We start from the raw sequence: 16,781 nt of genomic DNA, 5'->3' as shown, positions 1-16,781 counted from the left end.
TCATTCATTCTTTAATGCTCAGATCGAATAGACTTACATTCACGTTCGTAATGCTTCAAGTATTTTGTATTTATTTATATAAATTTACAAAGAAAATACTAAACAAATATATGCAAATAGTTAATTATTAGAAACCGATAATAAGTTATCTTTTAATATTTTGTTTAGTATTTTTTTATCTATGGAAATATGTTATAAGCTGTACGGTTCCAAGAGGGTTTCATTAATTAAACGTCATTGTCAACACTTCGTTACAGTTATAAAGTTTTAGTAATGATGTATATTTATAACTATAAATAAGTTAATTTATTATATATGACTTTTTTATATTTTAGTAAAATACTATTCCATAATAGAACATTTCTTTTTTAATAAATTTAAAATGGAGGAACGAACAGAGTTTAAAAGGCCTGTACTTGTTGGACGTATCGGAAAACTTCCCAAAAAAGCAACTGTAGAATGTGATAAAGCAAACATACAAAGCACGGAAGAACATAGTAAAACTTTATCAGAAACAAACTTAAAAAATTCACTACCTCCTGCGGTATCGATGAAAGAACAATCTACTCCTATACCTTATAAAGAGCCAAAATGGTCAGGTGTCTGTCCCGATGGTATGTTGAATAACAATTATTTATTATTGTTCTTATTTCAGTTATTATTTCAACACTAGGTTTTAAGTGTTTTTATATTTCTAAAATCGATTGATATCTATCCTTTTCGGCCTTAGCTGCTCCAATTCAGTGCTAAAAACTTACCTTACATATTACTCCTAATGTTATAGGAAACACTCAAAATACACACGTTTCAAAAAAAGCTTGCACAAACTCATAGCCCCAAAATATTATTTTTTTACTGCTTATTAATGGAGAGCTATTAAGATTGATACACAACTTTTGGCAAGTCTTTTGTGTTACAAATGTACTTGGCTAACATAACTTCTTTAGGCTACTTGTTACTTTTTGTTTATGAATATAACCCTAATGGTAATCATAGCCAGTGTTTACAATTTTTATTTATGTTTCTTACATTTTAGGATCTGACTATGCACTTGAAGTTTTAAAATCAGGAATGATTATGGAGAAAATTGATTTAATCACTAAACCATTCTATGTCTTTGGTAGGCTGGCAAATTGTGATGTAGTTATGGCCCATCCAACTATTTCAAGGTAAGTTTAGACCAGGCTTCTATTATAGGATATTGAAAAACATAGTACTAGCAGAATACACTGTTTCCTACAAAACAAATATTACAAAAGCCCTCACTATAAACAAGTACTATAACATAGTCAACAAAATAACCTGGAATATTTTGTATGAGGTAGAGGTAGCGCAGAGGTATAAAAGTGAAATCTCTCTAGAACTTACTAAAGTTTTTTGGCCCGCCACAAGAAATCATCACTTCAATTCTGGAATGGGCTTCATAAAGAGCACTAAAGTTATCAAAGTTTTGTCAGGCAAGCAAAGGAGTCCCTTAAATCTGCTATTCCCGATACTTTGTTTAGCTCTGGACTGACCATTCGTCATTATATCTAATAGATTCAGCCGTTACCTTGCCGAAGTCCATCCTAATTAAGAAAGGGACTAATATATACCTACTTCTGCTTTGCAGCAGTAGTCGTGATAAATGTGTGTGCGGTAACCAATGCGAAACACAACTACCACTGTTAATTTACTCTACACGTGTTTTACCACTCCATGGGGCATTCCCAGGAGATTTTACACTAACCATTACAAAACACTGAGACTCAGCATTTATCACAACTACTGCTCCCTGCCTTACTGTGCTAGCTATAAATAGCCTTGTGTAAAATAGAGTTGTATATTTTATATTTAATTTTTGACCTTTTTTGCTTTAGACACCATTGTATCCTACAATACAAAGCTTTTGCTGATGAAGGTGAACCACCCTGTGGATGGTATTTGTTTGACCTTGGAAGCACACATGGCACCTTCCTTAATAGAGAAAGACTAAAAGAAAAACACTACAGCAGAGTTAGAGTTGGTCACCAGATAAGGTTTGGAAATAGTACAAGGACTTATATTATGCTGGTAATTAAATATGTGTCTACATATTAAATTGTACAACAGTAATTATTATATAATATATCGTGTGATTGGTTTTAACTATAAAAATTTTAAAGGAGTGAATGTATTTTTTGATAGCAAAAAACTTTATAGACCCATTACAAATTATCATAACGTTTGTTTAAAAAAATTGCTATGAGAGAATTCTTTCACCAAATAGAGGTCAGCTAAGTATATTACAAAATTCTTTTTGTATAGGTTGTTCATTAAGTTCACAATGTGGGCAGAAACCAGCTATTTATATACATTGCAATAAACTTTTCTTTGATACCTTGTAAATTAGAGATAGAAGAGTAGGAAAATAATTGATCTATAAAAATTAGTTCAAATGACATTTCAAGTTACTAGATAATTGAAATTTCTACATATTATGTAGGGTCCAGATTTTGATTGCGAGGGTGAATCAGAATTAACAGTAACAGAAATAAAGCAAAAAGCATTGGACATGAAACTGAATAGAGCAAAAATGATAGAGGAGGCTAAAGAGAGATTAGAAAAAGAGAGACTGGATGAAGAAAAACGGAGAGAGGAACAAGGAATTGACTGGGGGATGGGTGAGTTCTTTTTTATTAATACTAGCTACCCTGACAGACTTCATACTGCTAAAAGTCATTAGTCTATAGCAGTCCCATAAAAAATAAAAATCGATAATAAATGTCTTAGAATACTTATTAATTGAATATCTTAATAATAAACAACCATTACTTACTACGGTAAGTTTTGTACTTTGTACAATGCTGAAATTTTGTAATAACTTTATTTTTTAGTAATACTTGGAGCACAATATTTTTTTGTTTCATTACATATATTTTTAGTTTTTATTATCTTTATGAGATCTTTACTTCTGCTTAAATGATGATATAAAAAAATTGTCAATTTGAACTATTATCGAGTTTTCCTTTAGACAAACACATTCATTGTTATATACATTTAGACCGGGAGTTTATATAAATAATGAAAAATATTCATTTAAATTATTTTAAACAAACTGAAATGATTACAAGTGTGTATTATGTTAGTGATTGTTGTCGCCTTATAACCTTTGCCTGTCAGTAGAGTTTCATTATATTTTAAAAAAATTATTTTAAAATATCTTCAGGTGAGGACGCTGAAGAAGAAACAGACCTTGCTGACAACCCATACGCTGCAACCGCTAATGAGGAACTTTACCTAACAGACCCTAAAAAAACTTTACGTGGGTACTTTGAAAGAGAAGGACATGAGCTAAATTATAATTGTGAAGAAAGAGGAGTGGGCCAGTTCATTTGCAGGTAATAAATTCTTTGCTTAATTTTTTTGTTACAACTTTGAAATAAAGGTTTAGCATGTAATAAACTTTTGAAACTAATAATGATTTTACAACATATTTTTAGTAAACAAAGTAATTTTAGTAATTCTTTTAAATTATATTGTTAATAAATATATAAATATAATTGGTTTTACTAGCGAGTCTGAAGTGACAGTTTGTGGAGCACATAGTTCATGCAACTGCCTGTGTTTGGGGCCAAAAATAATCGAGTGGCGACCAGGAGCCGAAAACGTGACTTGGATATGCCCCCGACTAGGTAGACCGACGAAGTCAAGGTCCCAGAAGTAGCTAACCAAGATGCAAGACCAGTCATTCGATTTTTACATTGTTGGTCTCGGTTCTTTAAAAGTGGATGCTACTTTTGCTTTATGTTAACTACATTTAAGGAACAACTATATACCATTCATATTCATTTAATTGCTTCACAACAAATTTTAATAAAATAAATGTAAATCCATCTTTTAGGGTAGAACTACCAATCGATGACGCCCGGGGTCGACCTATTGTGGCCGAAGTTCTACATCGTGGAAAGAAAAAAGAAGCTGTAGTAGCCTGTGCACTTGAAGCTTGTCGGATCCTAGATAGGGCAGGCTTGCTTAGACAATCAAAACACGGTCAGTGCCAAATTAAACAAATATACTGTATTTGCTAGACAGAATTAACACCAGAAGAAGCACAAATTATATCGTTTATTAAATATAGAGATAAGGACGCGTTTACACTAGTGCAAAATGTCGGACAAATTGTATTGTTTGCACTTAGACACATATACTTGCTTATTAAGACTTGTGAGAAATTCAGAAATCAATAGTCAAAAAAACTTGCAACCTCTTCTTGATAATGTATCTGTGGCAATACATAGTCAAACCGAGACTTATTTTTTTAAAAGTTATACAAGAATGTATATGTCTTATTATATTGTTACCGAAGAGTCGATTTGGGACTCTGTGAGTCTCGGCTAGTACTCTGGCGAGCAGCGATTCTCCTGGAGCCTAACCCAGAACTAATGATATGACCATCTGATGAACATCCCTCGCATTCATGAGTTTCTTGGAAGGGACGTTGGTTGTTTACATTGTTTTGCACACTGCTTATTTGACAAAAGTAGGAAATTGATATAACTTCTTGCCTCTCTGCTGTTTTCATAACTACATTCTTACTAAATTAAAATTAAAGTAATTAATAATGTAAGTAAAATTTTTTTTACTACCCTCGGGATTTTTAGTTCCTTATTCAAGACATAGCAGAGTCGCAAGAGATTGTGAATATTTTGTAATTTTAAAAAATTAAATGTCAAGTAAAGCGTTAAAAAGTAGTCATATATAAACTAATCTTTAATTCCTTAGCAATTGGTGACGCTCATTACAATCATCTGTTTCTTACACATGCTTGTGCAACGTTTCTTTTCTCTGTCTGACGAATATAGTACAGTTTTTTTTTACGTTTTTTATTAATAAGAAACGAATAAAAAATATTAATTACATATGTAATAACAGAATCCCGTAGACGCAAGGAGCGAGACTGGAGTGCTGACGATTACTACGACTCCGATGACGACTCCTTCCTGGACAGAACTGGACACGTGGAGAGAAAACGGAAGCAGCGCATGATGAAGCACGGAGTGGCTGTAGAGAAGAATGATAAGGCACTTACGTATGATGATCTGGTAAGTTGATTCGTCAGAAGACACTGGATGAAGGCTGCTTCCAAGCAGTCTTTTTGGTAATCTATATATGTATGAAAAAAAAAGAATACAGCAGTGTCCTATGGAAATGATAAAAATAATTTACCTGGCTTCAACTGCATTCATCTTTGATAATTATAACAAATGAGGATTTAATGCTACATAGCTTTCTCTAAAAGTTAGTTCCGCTAGATATTGAAGATTGGTACACTGAAAATTTAATTTAAAAAAAGAATACTATTTATGTTGTCATCGGCAGTGTACCAATCTCTTCAGTTTTACACATAATTTCGTTAATTTTATATATTCTTCATCATCATCATGTGAGTTGGTGCACTGCAAGGCATGGGCCTCATCTAAAGATTGTCACAATGACCTATAATGGGTTTTGGGGAACCCAGCAACTTCTCATGACCTATTTGCCGCCCCTACACATTCGTGGTCATCGCTTGTCTCTTGTGGTCAGCTATGTTGTCGACTTCTTCTTCTACGATCTCCCTATTACACAATCTTTGAGTGATTGGCTTGTTATAATTCCCTCCTTATATTTGCCTAACTTTAATGATTGATTTTCCATAATTTCATCATTATATTAATACTCACATCTGCGCTACCAACATACTAGCTAGACATACATAAGCAATGTGTGTGTGTGTGTGTTTTAAATCCAATTTAAAAAAAGCTATTACTACTACTATATTCATTATTGAAATACATGAAATGCGATATAAGTTTTGTTTTCACAGCTCAAACAGATAGATGAGATCGAAAGCAAGATCAGTGAAGAGGAGAAGTCACTAATGCGACTGCGCGCCGGCAACGAACCTAAAGTGGGCTGCGACGAAGCTGATGCACTCGACGCATACATGAACGAGCTCGCGGCTAGACCTCAAGCCATGGGCGTTAAAGCAGATATATCTAAAACCAAGGTTTGTTCTACAAGTCTTACATGACTATACTAAATGTTGTCTATACCTTCTTCTTCTTCTTGAAGTGTCTCTCCAACTAGTGGAGGTTGGCTATCAGCTTCCTGCTCTCTTCCTTTTTTGGTTCTGCGTAATAGCTCAGCAGCACTGGCGATTCCGGTCCACTCTCTTGTCTATACCTTAGTTCCTTTTAATCCCTAACTGACGTCAAAATGATTGGGTTGTTTTGAAAAGTAATCGCTTTATTTATTGATTTAATGTCTTAATAGTAAACAGCTATGATAAGTTATCTCTATACTTACACATTAATCCCACCGCAGCTACAGATTTGAGAGATTTCATGTGCTGTTAAACTACAAAAAAAATTTGTGGCAAATTATTCAAAAACAGAGTAAATAAACTTCGACAACGACTAAAAAACCAAACCTGTAGCTGCGGTGGCTCTAATTAATACGCGAGTGCTCTAAGAATTTAGTAACAACCAAATCGTCGATGTTTCAGCCCATAGACGCCCTCTATAAGACTAACGAAGATACCATGTTGGCCAAGCTTGCCAGGCAGTGTAGTGTTACGTCGTGGATATTGCCGCATATTCTTCGGCAACTTGTTTGTGAGCAGTGGCAATCAAAGAACAAAGTGAATATTATGTATAGTATTGTAATCCGGAAATCGAATTCGCGACCTGCGATCGCACGCTTACACCCTCTGGGTGTTAAGGGATGTTTAGATTCTTTATGTTCGCAAAGCACGTGGACCTGTTATACGAGGGTGAATCAAAAAGTTCTTAGAAGTGCATATATATGAAACCTTTTTGGATCAAGTTCGATATTCAAATTAAAGAGTGTGTATCACACTATATTTGTGCAGACTGTCACTTGTTTTTGTCAGTTCGTTCGCATGTAATAAATTTTTTTGTGCAATGAGTTGCTAAAAAGTCATAATTATGGATAAAAGTGAGTTACGTGCGGTGATAAAATATCTCAGTTTGAAAAAAATGTCTACGAAGGAAATTTTTTTGGACATTCAGCAGACATTAGGGGGTGATGCTGTACCCTATTCTACGGTTGCGTACTGGGTGGCTGAATTTAAAAGAGGTAGATCAAGCTGTAAAGATGACCCGCGTTCTGGGCGGCCTTCAACCTCCGTTACAGAAGAAAATGTCAAAAAGGTTGAGAATCTGGTTTTGGAAGACAGAAGAATGACTATAAAACATATAGCTGAGATCCTTAAGATATCTTTTGGTAGCGTTCAATCCATTTTAATTGATTCACTGGGGTTCAAAAAAGTGTCTGCAAGATGGGTGCCACGAATGTTAACCGACGAAAACAAAAAGCGACGTTTGGAAATTTCCAAGCGTAATCTCGAAATGTTCCAGCGTGATTCGGATAATTTTTGCCGTCGTCTTGTCACCATGGATGAAACGTGGGTCCACCATTTTGATCCTGAAACTAAAAGACAAAGCATGTCTTGGAAACGACCATCCTCTCCATCCATTAAGAAATTTCGAGTTGCTCCTACCGCTGGCAAAGTTATGGCCTCTGTGTTCTGGGATAGTGAAGGAATCCTTTTTATTGATTACATGCCAAAAGGCCAGACGATTACTGGACCCTATTATGCAAATTTAATCCCGATAGTGCGTGAAGCGATTAAAGAAAAACGTCGTGGAAAACTGTCGTTGGGCGTGTTGTTCTTTCAAGATAACGCTCCTGCTCATCGATCTGAAGTTGGGCTCAACGCAATCCGGTGTGCTGGCTTCAATCTCCTTGACCACCCACCATATTCTCCGGACTTAGCCCCAAGTGATTTTCACTTATTTCCAAAATTAAAAGAGGAAATTCGTGGAACAAAATTTCACGATAATGACGCGGTTATAGCTGCCGTAGAGGACTTTTTCGAGAGTCAAGAAAATAATTGTTTTTCACAAGGAATAAGGAAGTTAGAAACGCGTTATTCTAAATGCATTGCATTGAAGGGAGATTATGTAGAAAAATAAAATATTATTATTTAAATCTTTGCATTTTTTAATATTGATTCCAAGAATTTTTTGGTTCACCCTCGTATATATATATATATATATATATATATATATGTATATATACATATATATTTATATATATATATATATATATATATTTATGTATATAGTGGTAAACCTTTTTTGGTTATAATTTAATTCAATTTGTGTAGGGAAAAAAGTGATGTTTTCACTATTTATCACAGATTTTGTTTCCATAAGATTCTTTCTTATTCATTAAAGAAAATTTAAAAGAGTACCCAAAGCGATTGAGCCATTCTTCATATATTTTACAACGATGTATTCCTTATTATTTCTTTTAGATGAACATACAAAGACTGAAGGTAGAGCTAGCCAAGACCCACAGGCTTGTAGAGATAGCACGACCAGCTCATGCGCCACCGATTATCAAGAAGGATGATAAAAAAATGACAATGAAAGTTGGAACAAATTCTGTTGTTTATGGAAAAAGGTTAGTAAATTTTTTACTGATTATAATAACATTAATAGAAAACAATAAACCAATTCATATCTTGTTCATATGAATATCCACAGATTAAAACTGAAAGATGATTCTGAAAAGCGACCAAAAGCAAAACTAGATGTGAAAAGAGAGGAAAGTGAATTTGTTGAGGAAATGGACTCTGATGAGGAAAAATCTGAAGTATCTAAAGATGTCCCGGAGAATCTTACATCAGGTGTTAAACATGAAAATTTATTGTCCGAAATAAAGTCAGAAGACAAACCAAAAACAGAGGAAGACATTGCTGACAATAAAACACATACTAGTAGTAAAATGGCTGAAGAAGAAAATAAAGGAACAGCTAATAAGAAAGTTTATGGGCCTATGCGCCCCCCAGATGACTATGTTGTACCAGAAGGGTATTTCGATCAAGAATCGGACAGAGATCTTCCTGAAATTGAGGAAAAAGAGTAGGTTTAAGTGATTAAAAAAACTTTTAGAAATTTGTAATTATTTTATTTTAAAATTTTTGACTTGTTTGGAAGTTGATAGTTTTATTATTACAATAATCAAAATTTCAGGTTTCTAATAATTAATAAACAAATTAATTAATAGGTAATTTGTATGGGTAGAGGCATGAGCGAGAGGTATTACTGCGAAATCTCTATATGACATGAAGTATGAACGTAGGCCTCTCAGGAGCGATCCATATTTGGAACAGGCTTCTAAAGTAGCGTTTGTGTGATCATTTAAAATTTTATAGCTTAGATAATAATTATTTTATACAAAATAAAAAGGGAAACCTGGTCAAAAAAGATATACTAAATAGAACATGGCTTATAATTTATTAAAATGTGGTTATATGTTTGTGTTCATAATAAATGTGTGATCGATGAAGGCGAATGCCATTGGCCTTTTCCCTCGCGACGCATTCAGAGCCGCCTAGTTAGACCATGGATTAAAGTCGGTTTTAGCTCATACACGCCTTTTTAAAGCATAGGTCTCCCCAAAAGATTGGCAGAAAAGCTTGGCAGGTATGTTGGTGATCGCACTTAGGAAAATAATGGTATGCAGAGGACGCCTCTGACTATCCTCAGGAAACTTGTTCATAAACAGTGGCAATCTTATACAATTAATGACAACACAAAGTGGTAATTTTATTAGAATATAATCCTAGGAACCAAACTCGCGACGTATGATCGCAAATCTGTCTGAATGTAGGGTAGTTTTATGTCTTAACATCAAAAAATAAAATAAAAATTTGCGATCAAGCCCTTTATTACATAAACAACTATATTTCACAATTACGATAACCGTTAATAAAAACAAGTGCTTTACTTAATAATTTATTGCTTAAAAGTAAAATTGTACATTTCTACACTTGATTTCTGGCTATATTTATTGAACTGGGTAATATTTATCGGTCAATTTCACCGAACACCACATCGAGGGTGCCGATAATGGCGACGATGTCAGCTAACATGGAGTTCTTGCCGATCTTCTCCAACGCAGCCAAATGGGCGAAACCTGGCGCCTTAATCTTGCATCTGAATAAAAAAAAATTACATTACAAGTGCTTCCTTCAGTGTTATACCTTTCGCTAAGCTTCATAAAATTAATAATACTTCATTTATTGCTCACAATATAATTATATATCATTGATCTAAACAAATTTAGAGAAAAAAACTATACTAGTTACAATAAATATTATATACAATTAGAGTTATTTATATAGAATAGAGATACATGCTATATCTATTTTATATAAATAACTCTAATTGTATAAAAAAAATTAAGTGTCTAGTTTTTATTAGTGTCATTTTTTCTCTTAATATTAGTAAAAAAGAGGGATTAATGTTGTACATGTGAGTGCTCGTTTTTATTTTTTTTTTGAGAAAACAAAACTTTTACAGTTTGTCAGAGATTTTTAGTGATACTAAATAAATTATAAAATTAGTTATTTTACTACTTTGTTAAGAATAGTGTCTACAAAAAACTCGTGTTACTTTACAATGGGTGCTTTTCAGAACCCTAGTATGTTTAAGTTGAAAGATGCCATTATAGGTGAAATCAATCGGATTCTATTTTCTATGAAATCTGGGTTTTCTTGCATTTTTCTCAAGGTGTACACATGTGGTCTGATGTATACATGTAGAGGAATATTTCCGTCAGTAGAAATCATGCAAAAACACAAAAAAGTGTTGTACACAGGGAGATTCCTTTTGTTAATTTGTAAAAATTTATTGTAGGAGCTTCTACAATTTCATAGAAAAAAATTTGGTGAACATAGATCTAAGTATCCTAGTTTAATCGGTGTCAAAAACGTGCTCAATCAAATACATAAATTGTAAGCCACCTACTAATATTACTTTCTATATACCTTTCACTTGTCTAACGCGAAACGTTAACTTTTCAAATATATTTGCACTTTATACCTGTAAGGTTTAGATCCGCCATCGGAGACTAGATAGACCCCAAACTCTCCTTTCGGCGCTTCCACAGCAGTGTATGTGGAACCTGGAGGCACCTGGTATCCTTGGGTGAACAACTTGAAGTGATGGATCAAGGCTTCCATAGATGTCTGGAATGATAAAAATAAGAGTAGATTTTATTATCTGGTCCCAAAATTACATTGTTTATATTTACTATATTTATATATAATTATTATTATTTATACTTCTTCATAAATAATATCTTTACATAAAATTGTTATAATTGTAAAAATATTTTTTTATAATAAATAATAATATATACATATTAACAATAATCTTTTTAAATTGTCTAATAACTGGTAATAACACTACTAGGTTACCTTCATTTCTTCACGGGAAGGTGGTGTTAATTTAGCATCATCAGTTTTAACCTCTCCAGGCGGCATCTTATTGAGGCATTGATCGATAATGCGCAAAGATTGACGCATTTCTTCTACACGACACAGGTACCTGTTGTAAAATAGTAAAGAAATAATATTGTTTGACAAATAATTCTACTCAATTTTACTGTCTAATGTTCATAATAATATATATTTTAACATTTGAGAAGTCAACTATTAATAACTATTAAAATTTTGGTAATACTCAATTGATGTGCTATTTATTACTTTCCCAATAAAAATTAAGCTAATATTGTTTATCATGGCAACACTTCCCTAATAATATATTACTAATTTACTTAAAATTAAAAATTTGTTGAAATATGTTATGGGTGTTAAAAGCTTTAAGGATTTTTGATAATAAAAAGTTGTATGTTCACCCCTTTAAAGTTTTTACACCTATAAACCAATTTTTTACACCTTGTATACATTCATTACATAATTAAGAAAAATAAATGTTTTGGTTCTGATGTGTAAATGAATTTGCGTGTATGCAGCAACAAATAAAGCAACGCGTGTACACATTCACGCGTTGTTTTATTATGCATTTAATTAAAAATCTAAACAAAATAACAAGGCAGTTTTGATACCTCAAACATAAACTAATTATAAAAATATTTGTCCAAATCCTTACTGGTGATATACAGAAATATTTATGAAATTTTCACTGTAATTAGATGCATGGTTTTTAAATATAACGAGTACAGATAGATATTGAACATACATTTATTTATATATATTTACAGTTTACTAATGCATTTTCAGCTTTAGTCATTCAAAGATTCAATGAAATTATAGGAACACAAGACTTTCAATTGTAGCAATCACTCTTAAGTTTTCTAAGAGCACTCTTAATTTAATTATTGTGATCTAATAGTAGAGAAGATCGAAAAGCTTGTTGAGGATGTCATGGATGTCTATAGGGGAGGCCTATATTGTGTAGTGTAGTAGTGGACATCCTATTGCTGAACTGATGATGAAGAGAAATGAAGAGATAAGTTTTTGTGAATAACTTTATAAATATAAAATTTGCAGACAATTTACTTACCTGTCATAACAATCACCATGAGTTCCAATGGGCACATCAAACTCCACAAACTCATATGCGTCGTAGGGTTGAGATTTACGGAGATCCCACTTTATACCAGAGCCTCTCAGCATCACACCGCTACAAACAGGAAATATTGATTTTTATAATAAACAATTTATTACAAACTCCAAAAAAAATTAGAAACAAAATAAAATAAACCCAGCTAAAGTACTATATAATTAACCAAACTAGACTAAGCATGTACAATAAAAAAAACATTAAAAAGAAAAATACTAAATTGTCATAACAATTAATTTATGATTATTTTTTTCATACTGTAACACAATCATCGTCAACTGCATGTGACTACAAGGGATGGGCCCTAAAGATATCTTTGTGTGTATTTACCATAATCGTCAGACTTGGCAGGCGGGTTGTGGATTGCTGTGTGGTATTATGGTACACAAAAGACTGCTGCTCATTCTCCGGAAACTTGTTTGTGAGCATTAGCAATTCTATATAATTAATGCAGAGTGTGAATTATATGAGATTGTATCCTGGGAATCAAACCCGCGCCTACAGCCGCATATCTCAGTCCTCTACGGCTGGCCTACCACTGTTCATTAACTCTACTTTTATTAATATTACTATTAATATCCCTAGAAACTGGAACAGTAATACAACTCTCTCTCTCTTTATGGTACATGAAGGGACGGGGTAATTTTATTTACTTTGTAGCTTGTGTTGGAAAAGTGTTGTTGAAATTATTCTACTTTCAATTCTTCCATTTTTTTCAACATGAGAAATTTATTGTGCAATGCTCGAATTTTGCTCTTAGCAAATCATTTGGTGGAGTATTTATTTTTATAATAAATAATACATATATTTTATAACTACAGTTACTTTGTAAATCACCTGAAACCATAGTTTAGAGCTTCTTGAGCTGTTACTACTCCAATGTCTTTAGTCCTTTGAACCCAGATTCTGTTAGTGGTGAGCACATCTTCAACCTCGTCAAGTCGTTCAGAAAACTTCTTGGCAAATTCATAGATGTCATCCATCAGACCCAACGGCATGTCCTGAATATAATAATAATTATTATCTACATTGAGGAATTTTTTAAACTAATAAATCTATACATTCATTTACTATTTATGTATTGTAATTGTTTTGAGAAGAATGCCAGATAGGTCTTAATTGGTAGAAACTAGAATCAATGATTAATTCAGCTGTAAGACATCCTTTGACATTGGCCTCATCCTGAAATTTCCAATAGGGCTTATTGAAAGAGACTATATTCAAGGTCTTACGACAACCTTAACACAACTGTCTGTCCACCTCATGGATGGACTTCCTATGCTTCCTTGCCAGTGTATAATATCTACTTTAAAACCTTACTACTCCAGTGGTCGTCAGTTCTGTGCGTTATGTGGTCTGCCCTCTGCCACTTCCAATTTCCCACACTTATAATAAACTTAGGTTTTTTGACCACTATAAATAATTTCTAATATTTTTTTCCGAGATTACTTACAAGAGCTACACCTCCCGGACGAATGTATGCTGCGTGCATCCTAGCACCGCTTACTCGCTCATACAGCTCCATCAACTTCTCACGTTCCTCAAAGAGCCAAAAGAGCGGAGTAAGTGCACCCACGTCCAAAGCGTGTGTTGCCACCGCCATTATGTGGTTTCGAATACGCGTGAGCTCAGCATATAAAGCTAATAATTCAATAAATTTTTAATTAGGCATAAACAGACAGAGAAAAAGATACCATAAACTAAACATTGTCTCTCTAATATAGGCATAGCTAATATCATTATTAAATGCAGAATATAACATGGTCATCCTCACATGTTTGTTTAACAAATTAAAAGCTTAAGATAACTAAAAACAAAAAGTAATTTAAAAAATATTTTACACATGAATAAAAATTGATGAATTGATCCCCATTTTCTTAGGTTACACCATAATTTGAAAACAGCTTAATAATTTTAACATTTTTATATAAGTTTTCTAATAATATGTAGGTTGAATGAAAAAAAAAATTGCACGGAAACTTAATATTTTCACAAATTATAGTAAATTTGAATCTTCTCACATATAACAGTTATGTGCTAAATTGAAATTGTTAATAAAAAAACATTTATTTCGCATTTAATCCATAAAGGTAATGATCATTAAGAAGTGAGTTACATTTTTTTTATTAGAATTCAATGACTTCTGTCAGTAGTCTGATGGAATAATGAAATGTTATAAATAGAAATATATGAGACATAATTGGACACAAGCAGTATGTATTAGTAACATTTAATATGTCATAGAGATACATATGTGTAGAGAAGAGATAATGGGCCTTATTGAAGAAAGCTAAATCACTATCCTAGCATAAACTAGATACGGGATTGTAAAATCATCAAGAAAAATAACTTTGATCCAGTTCATTGGTATAACAGGAGTATTTTAAAATAAAATGTTAGACAAGTTGTCCTCTTTCAATTTAAGTAACCCATTCATGTTACATTTTAAGTTCACTGACCCCTCCGCTCTGAGAACTCGGCTCCAAAGAAGCTATAAAAGCCTTTAGGCTAACAGCAACAACATCAAGAGATGATAAGCCATGTTACAGGCAAGTTTTAGGATATTGTGGTCAAAATTATTTAAGTTATTGATTCACAGTATATTAAGTAAATTATATATCAAAAGAACCTTTTCTCCAAACTGTACAGATACATGTAAATGAAATAAAAGTCTCATTCATTAATATCAATGATTTTGACTTATTTAACACAATTAGATTTGAGGAAAACAATCGTACTGGATATAAATTTAATAAAAAAAAATGTATTTTTATATTACTTTAAGTAATGAGAACATGGACTTACTTCTAATATACTTAGCGCGAATTGGAATATCAATGTTCAAAAGCTTCTCAACTGCCAAACTGTAGCATTGTTCATTGCACATCATAGACACATAATCCAGGCGGTCAAAATAAGGGAGCGCCTGAGTGTATGTTTTAAACTCTATCAGCTTCTCAGTTCCACGATGAAGGAGACCTATATGTGGATCTGCTGCACGTACAGTCTATAATATAAAAATGTTAATAGGAAATTAAACATACTGATGTTAATGTAATTATTGAGTATACTTAATACATAAAGTAAATTACCTCACCATCCAGCTCCAAGACAAGACGGAGTACACCGTGAGCAGCTGGATGTTGTGGTCCAAAGTTCAATACCATGTTACGCACTTGCTTTTCAGTTGGTGCCACAATACCTGTTTAAAATAAATATATCTATATATGCACTCTTGTGCAGTTAATTTACAGACATAATTAAACCTAATGTTAGCAAAATGATACCTACAGGCAATAGAAGTGAATGCTTTTAATTTCAAATAAATAATTCCTACTGATAAACCTTATAAATAATTAACTTTCTGATTAGTTTTTTCACTGTGTATCTAAAATGAGTATAATAAAGCCAATAGTTCATGCAAGCCTCGAAATATAGCAACAAGAAAGACTTTTCATGGAGCCAATATTTTGTTTAAAAAACAATGCTTCAGGCAATCAAAAGATACTAGATGATGTGTACATTGTTAGATGTTTGCATTACTTACTATTGTATGGTAAGTGTTTCAAAAGCGAAGTCACTTCATCTGGATACATCACAGCTCCTTCGAATTGTTTAACAAATTCCGCATCAGGCATCCATCGATGCGCATTTCGTTGGGAACTGGATTAAATGTTTCACTGTCATCTTATTGTAGTATTTAATTTAAATGAAAACGTCGCTTCGAAATATAAAATAAATATATTCCATTAATCTGGAACTTTAGGTTAAGTAGCGAAAATTCGAAATATTTGATTATAACAATTTTTATCAAATTATGTTATAACCTATGACGTTACATAATAATAAACATCAATTTGGCGACAATGAGACAATGGATTCATTAGTCATTATAATAAATACTTACTTCACATTGTATACTGCTGGTAGATTCTTCAGCAAAGCCGTAGATTGGCTTAAATTTGCTGATTTTCGCAGCAAAACATTAAAAATCGAAGCCATTTTCGGTGCAATGACGTTACGATTGACGTAAACTTGACAAGATTAATTATCTCCTGAATTTTTATTTGAAATATAACAAATTTTAATCTTAATTTAATGTTAGCACTTTCATAATGTATTTTTATTACTAATTCTAATCTAAGAAATTGTACTTATAAAATAGAAAATACAGAATTAATACTTTTATATATCTTTAATTCATAGAAAGGAACATCACAGAAACGTCGGATAAAACGTCAATACGACAAAATTTCGTTGCATTCATATTAAGAGGTGTTTATTAATTTAGGCCAAAAATAAGTATTAAATGTTAGT

At 32.6% G+C, this 16,781-nt stretch overlaps 2 protein-coding genes across 2 annotated transcripts; one reads left to right on the top strand and one right to left on the bottom strand.

The window, feature by feature from the left end:
- The first annotated feature begins 260 nt into the window (after positions 1-260).
- LOC137922736 (kanadaptin) lies at positions 261-8,970 on the top strand. Its single transcript, XM_068765783.1, has 10 exons — positions 261-614; positions 1,037-1,169; positions 1,860-2,052; positions 2,465-2,642; positions 3,188-3,359; positions 3,863-4,011; positions 4,894-5,063; positions 5,828-6,010; positions 8,345-8,493; positions 8,577-8,970. The coding sequence occupies exons 1-10, from the start codon at positions 383-385 to the stop codon at positions 8,956-8,958; spliced, it is 1,941 nt and encodes a 646-aa protein (XP_068621884.1). The 5' UTR covers positions 261-382; the 3' UTR covers positions 8,959-8,970.
- Positions 8,971-9,744: 774 nt separating this feature from the next.
- On the bottom strand, positions 9,745-16,513 carry ND-49 (NADH dehydrogenase (ubiquinone) 49 kDa subunit). The gene is made up of 10 exons (XM_068766210.1): positions 16,372-16,513; positions 16,012-16,127; positions 15,557-15,666; positions 15,270-15,471; positions 13,918-14,105; positions 13,302-13,465; positions 12,405-12,524; positions 11,297-11,426; positions 10,920-11,065; positions 9,745-10,031 (listed from the first exon to the last, which is right to left on the bottom strand). The coding sequence occupies exons 1-10, from the start codon at positions 16,464-16,466 to the stop codon at positions 9,902-9,904; spliced, it is 1,401 nt and encodes a 466-aa protein (XP_068622311.1). The 5' UTR covers positions 16,467-16,513; the 3' UTR covers positions 9,745-9,901.
- Positions 16,514-16,781: the final 268 nt, after the last annotated feature.

Source organism: Battus philenor, unplaced genomic scaffold, assembly GCF_028537555.1.
Source record: "Battus philenor isolate CCGP_79_NKW_IND1 unplaced genomic scaffold, ilBatPhil1.0.hap1 SCAF_20, whole genome shotgun sequence".
NCBI classification, from domain to species: domain Eukaryota; kingdom Metazoa; phylum Arthropoda; class Insecta; order Lepidoptera; family Papilionidae; genus Battus; species Battus philenor.
This window is presented reverse-complemented; position numbering and strand designations above follow the sequence as displayed.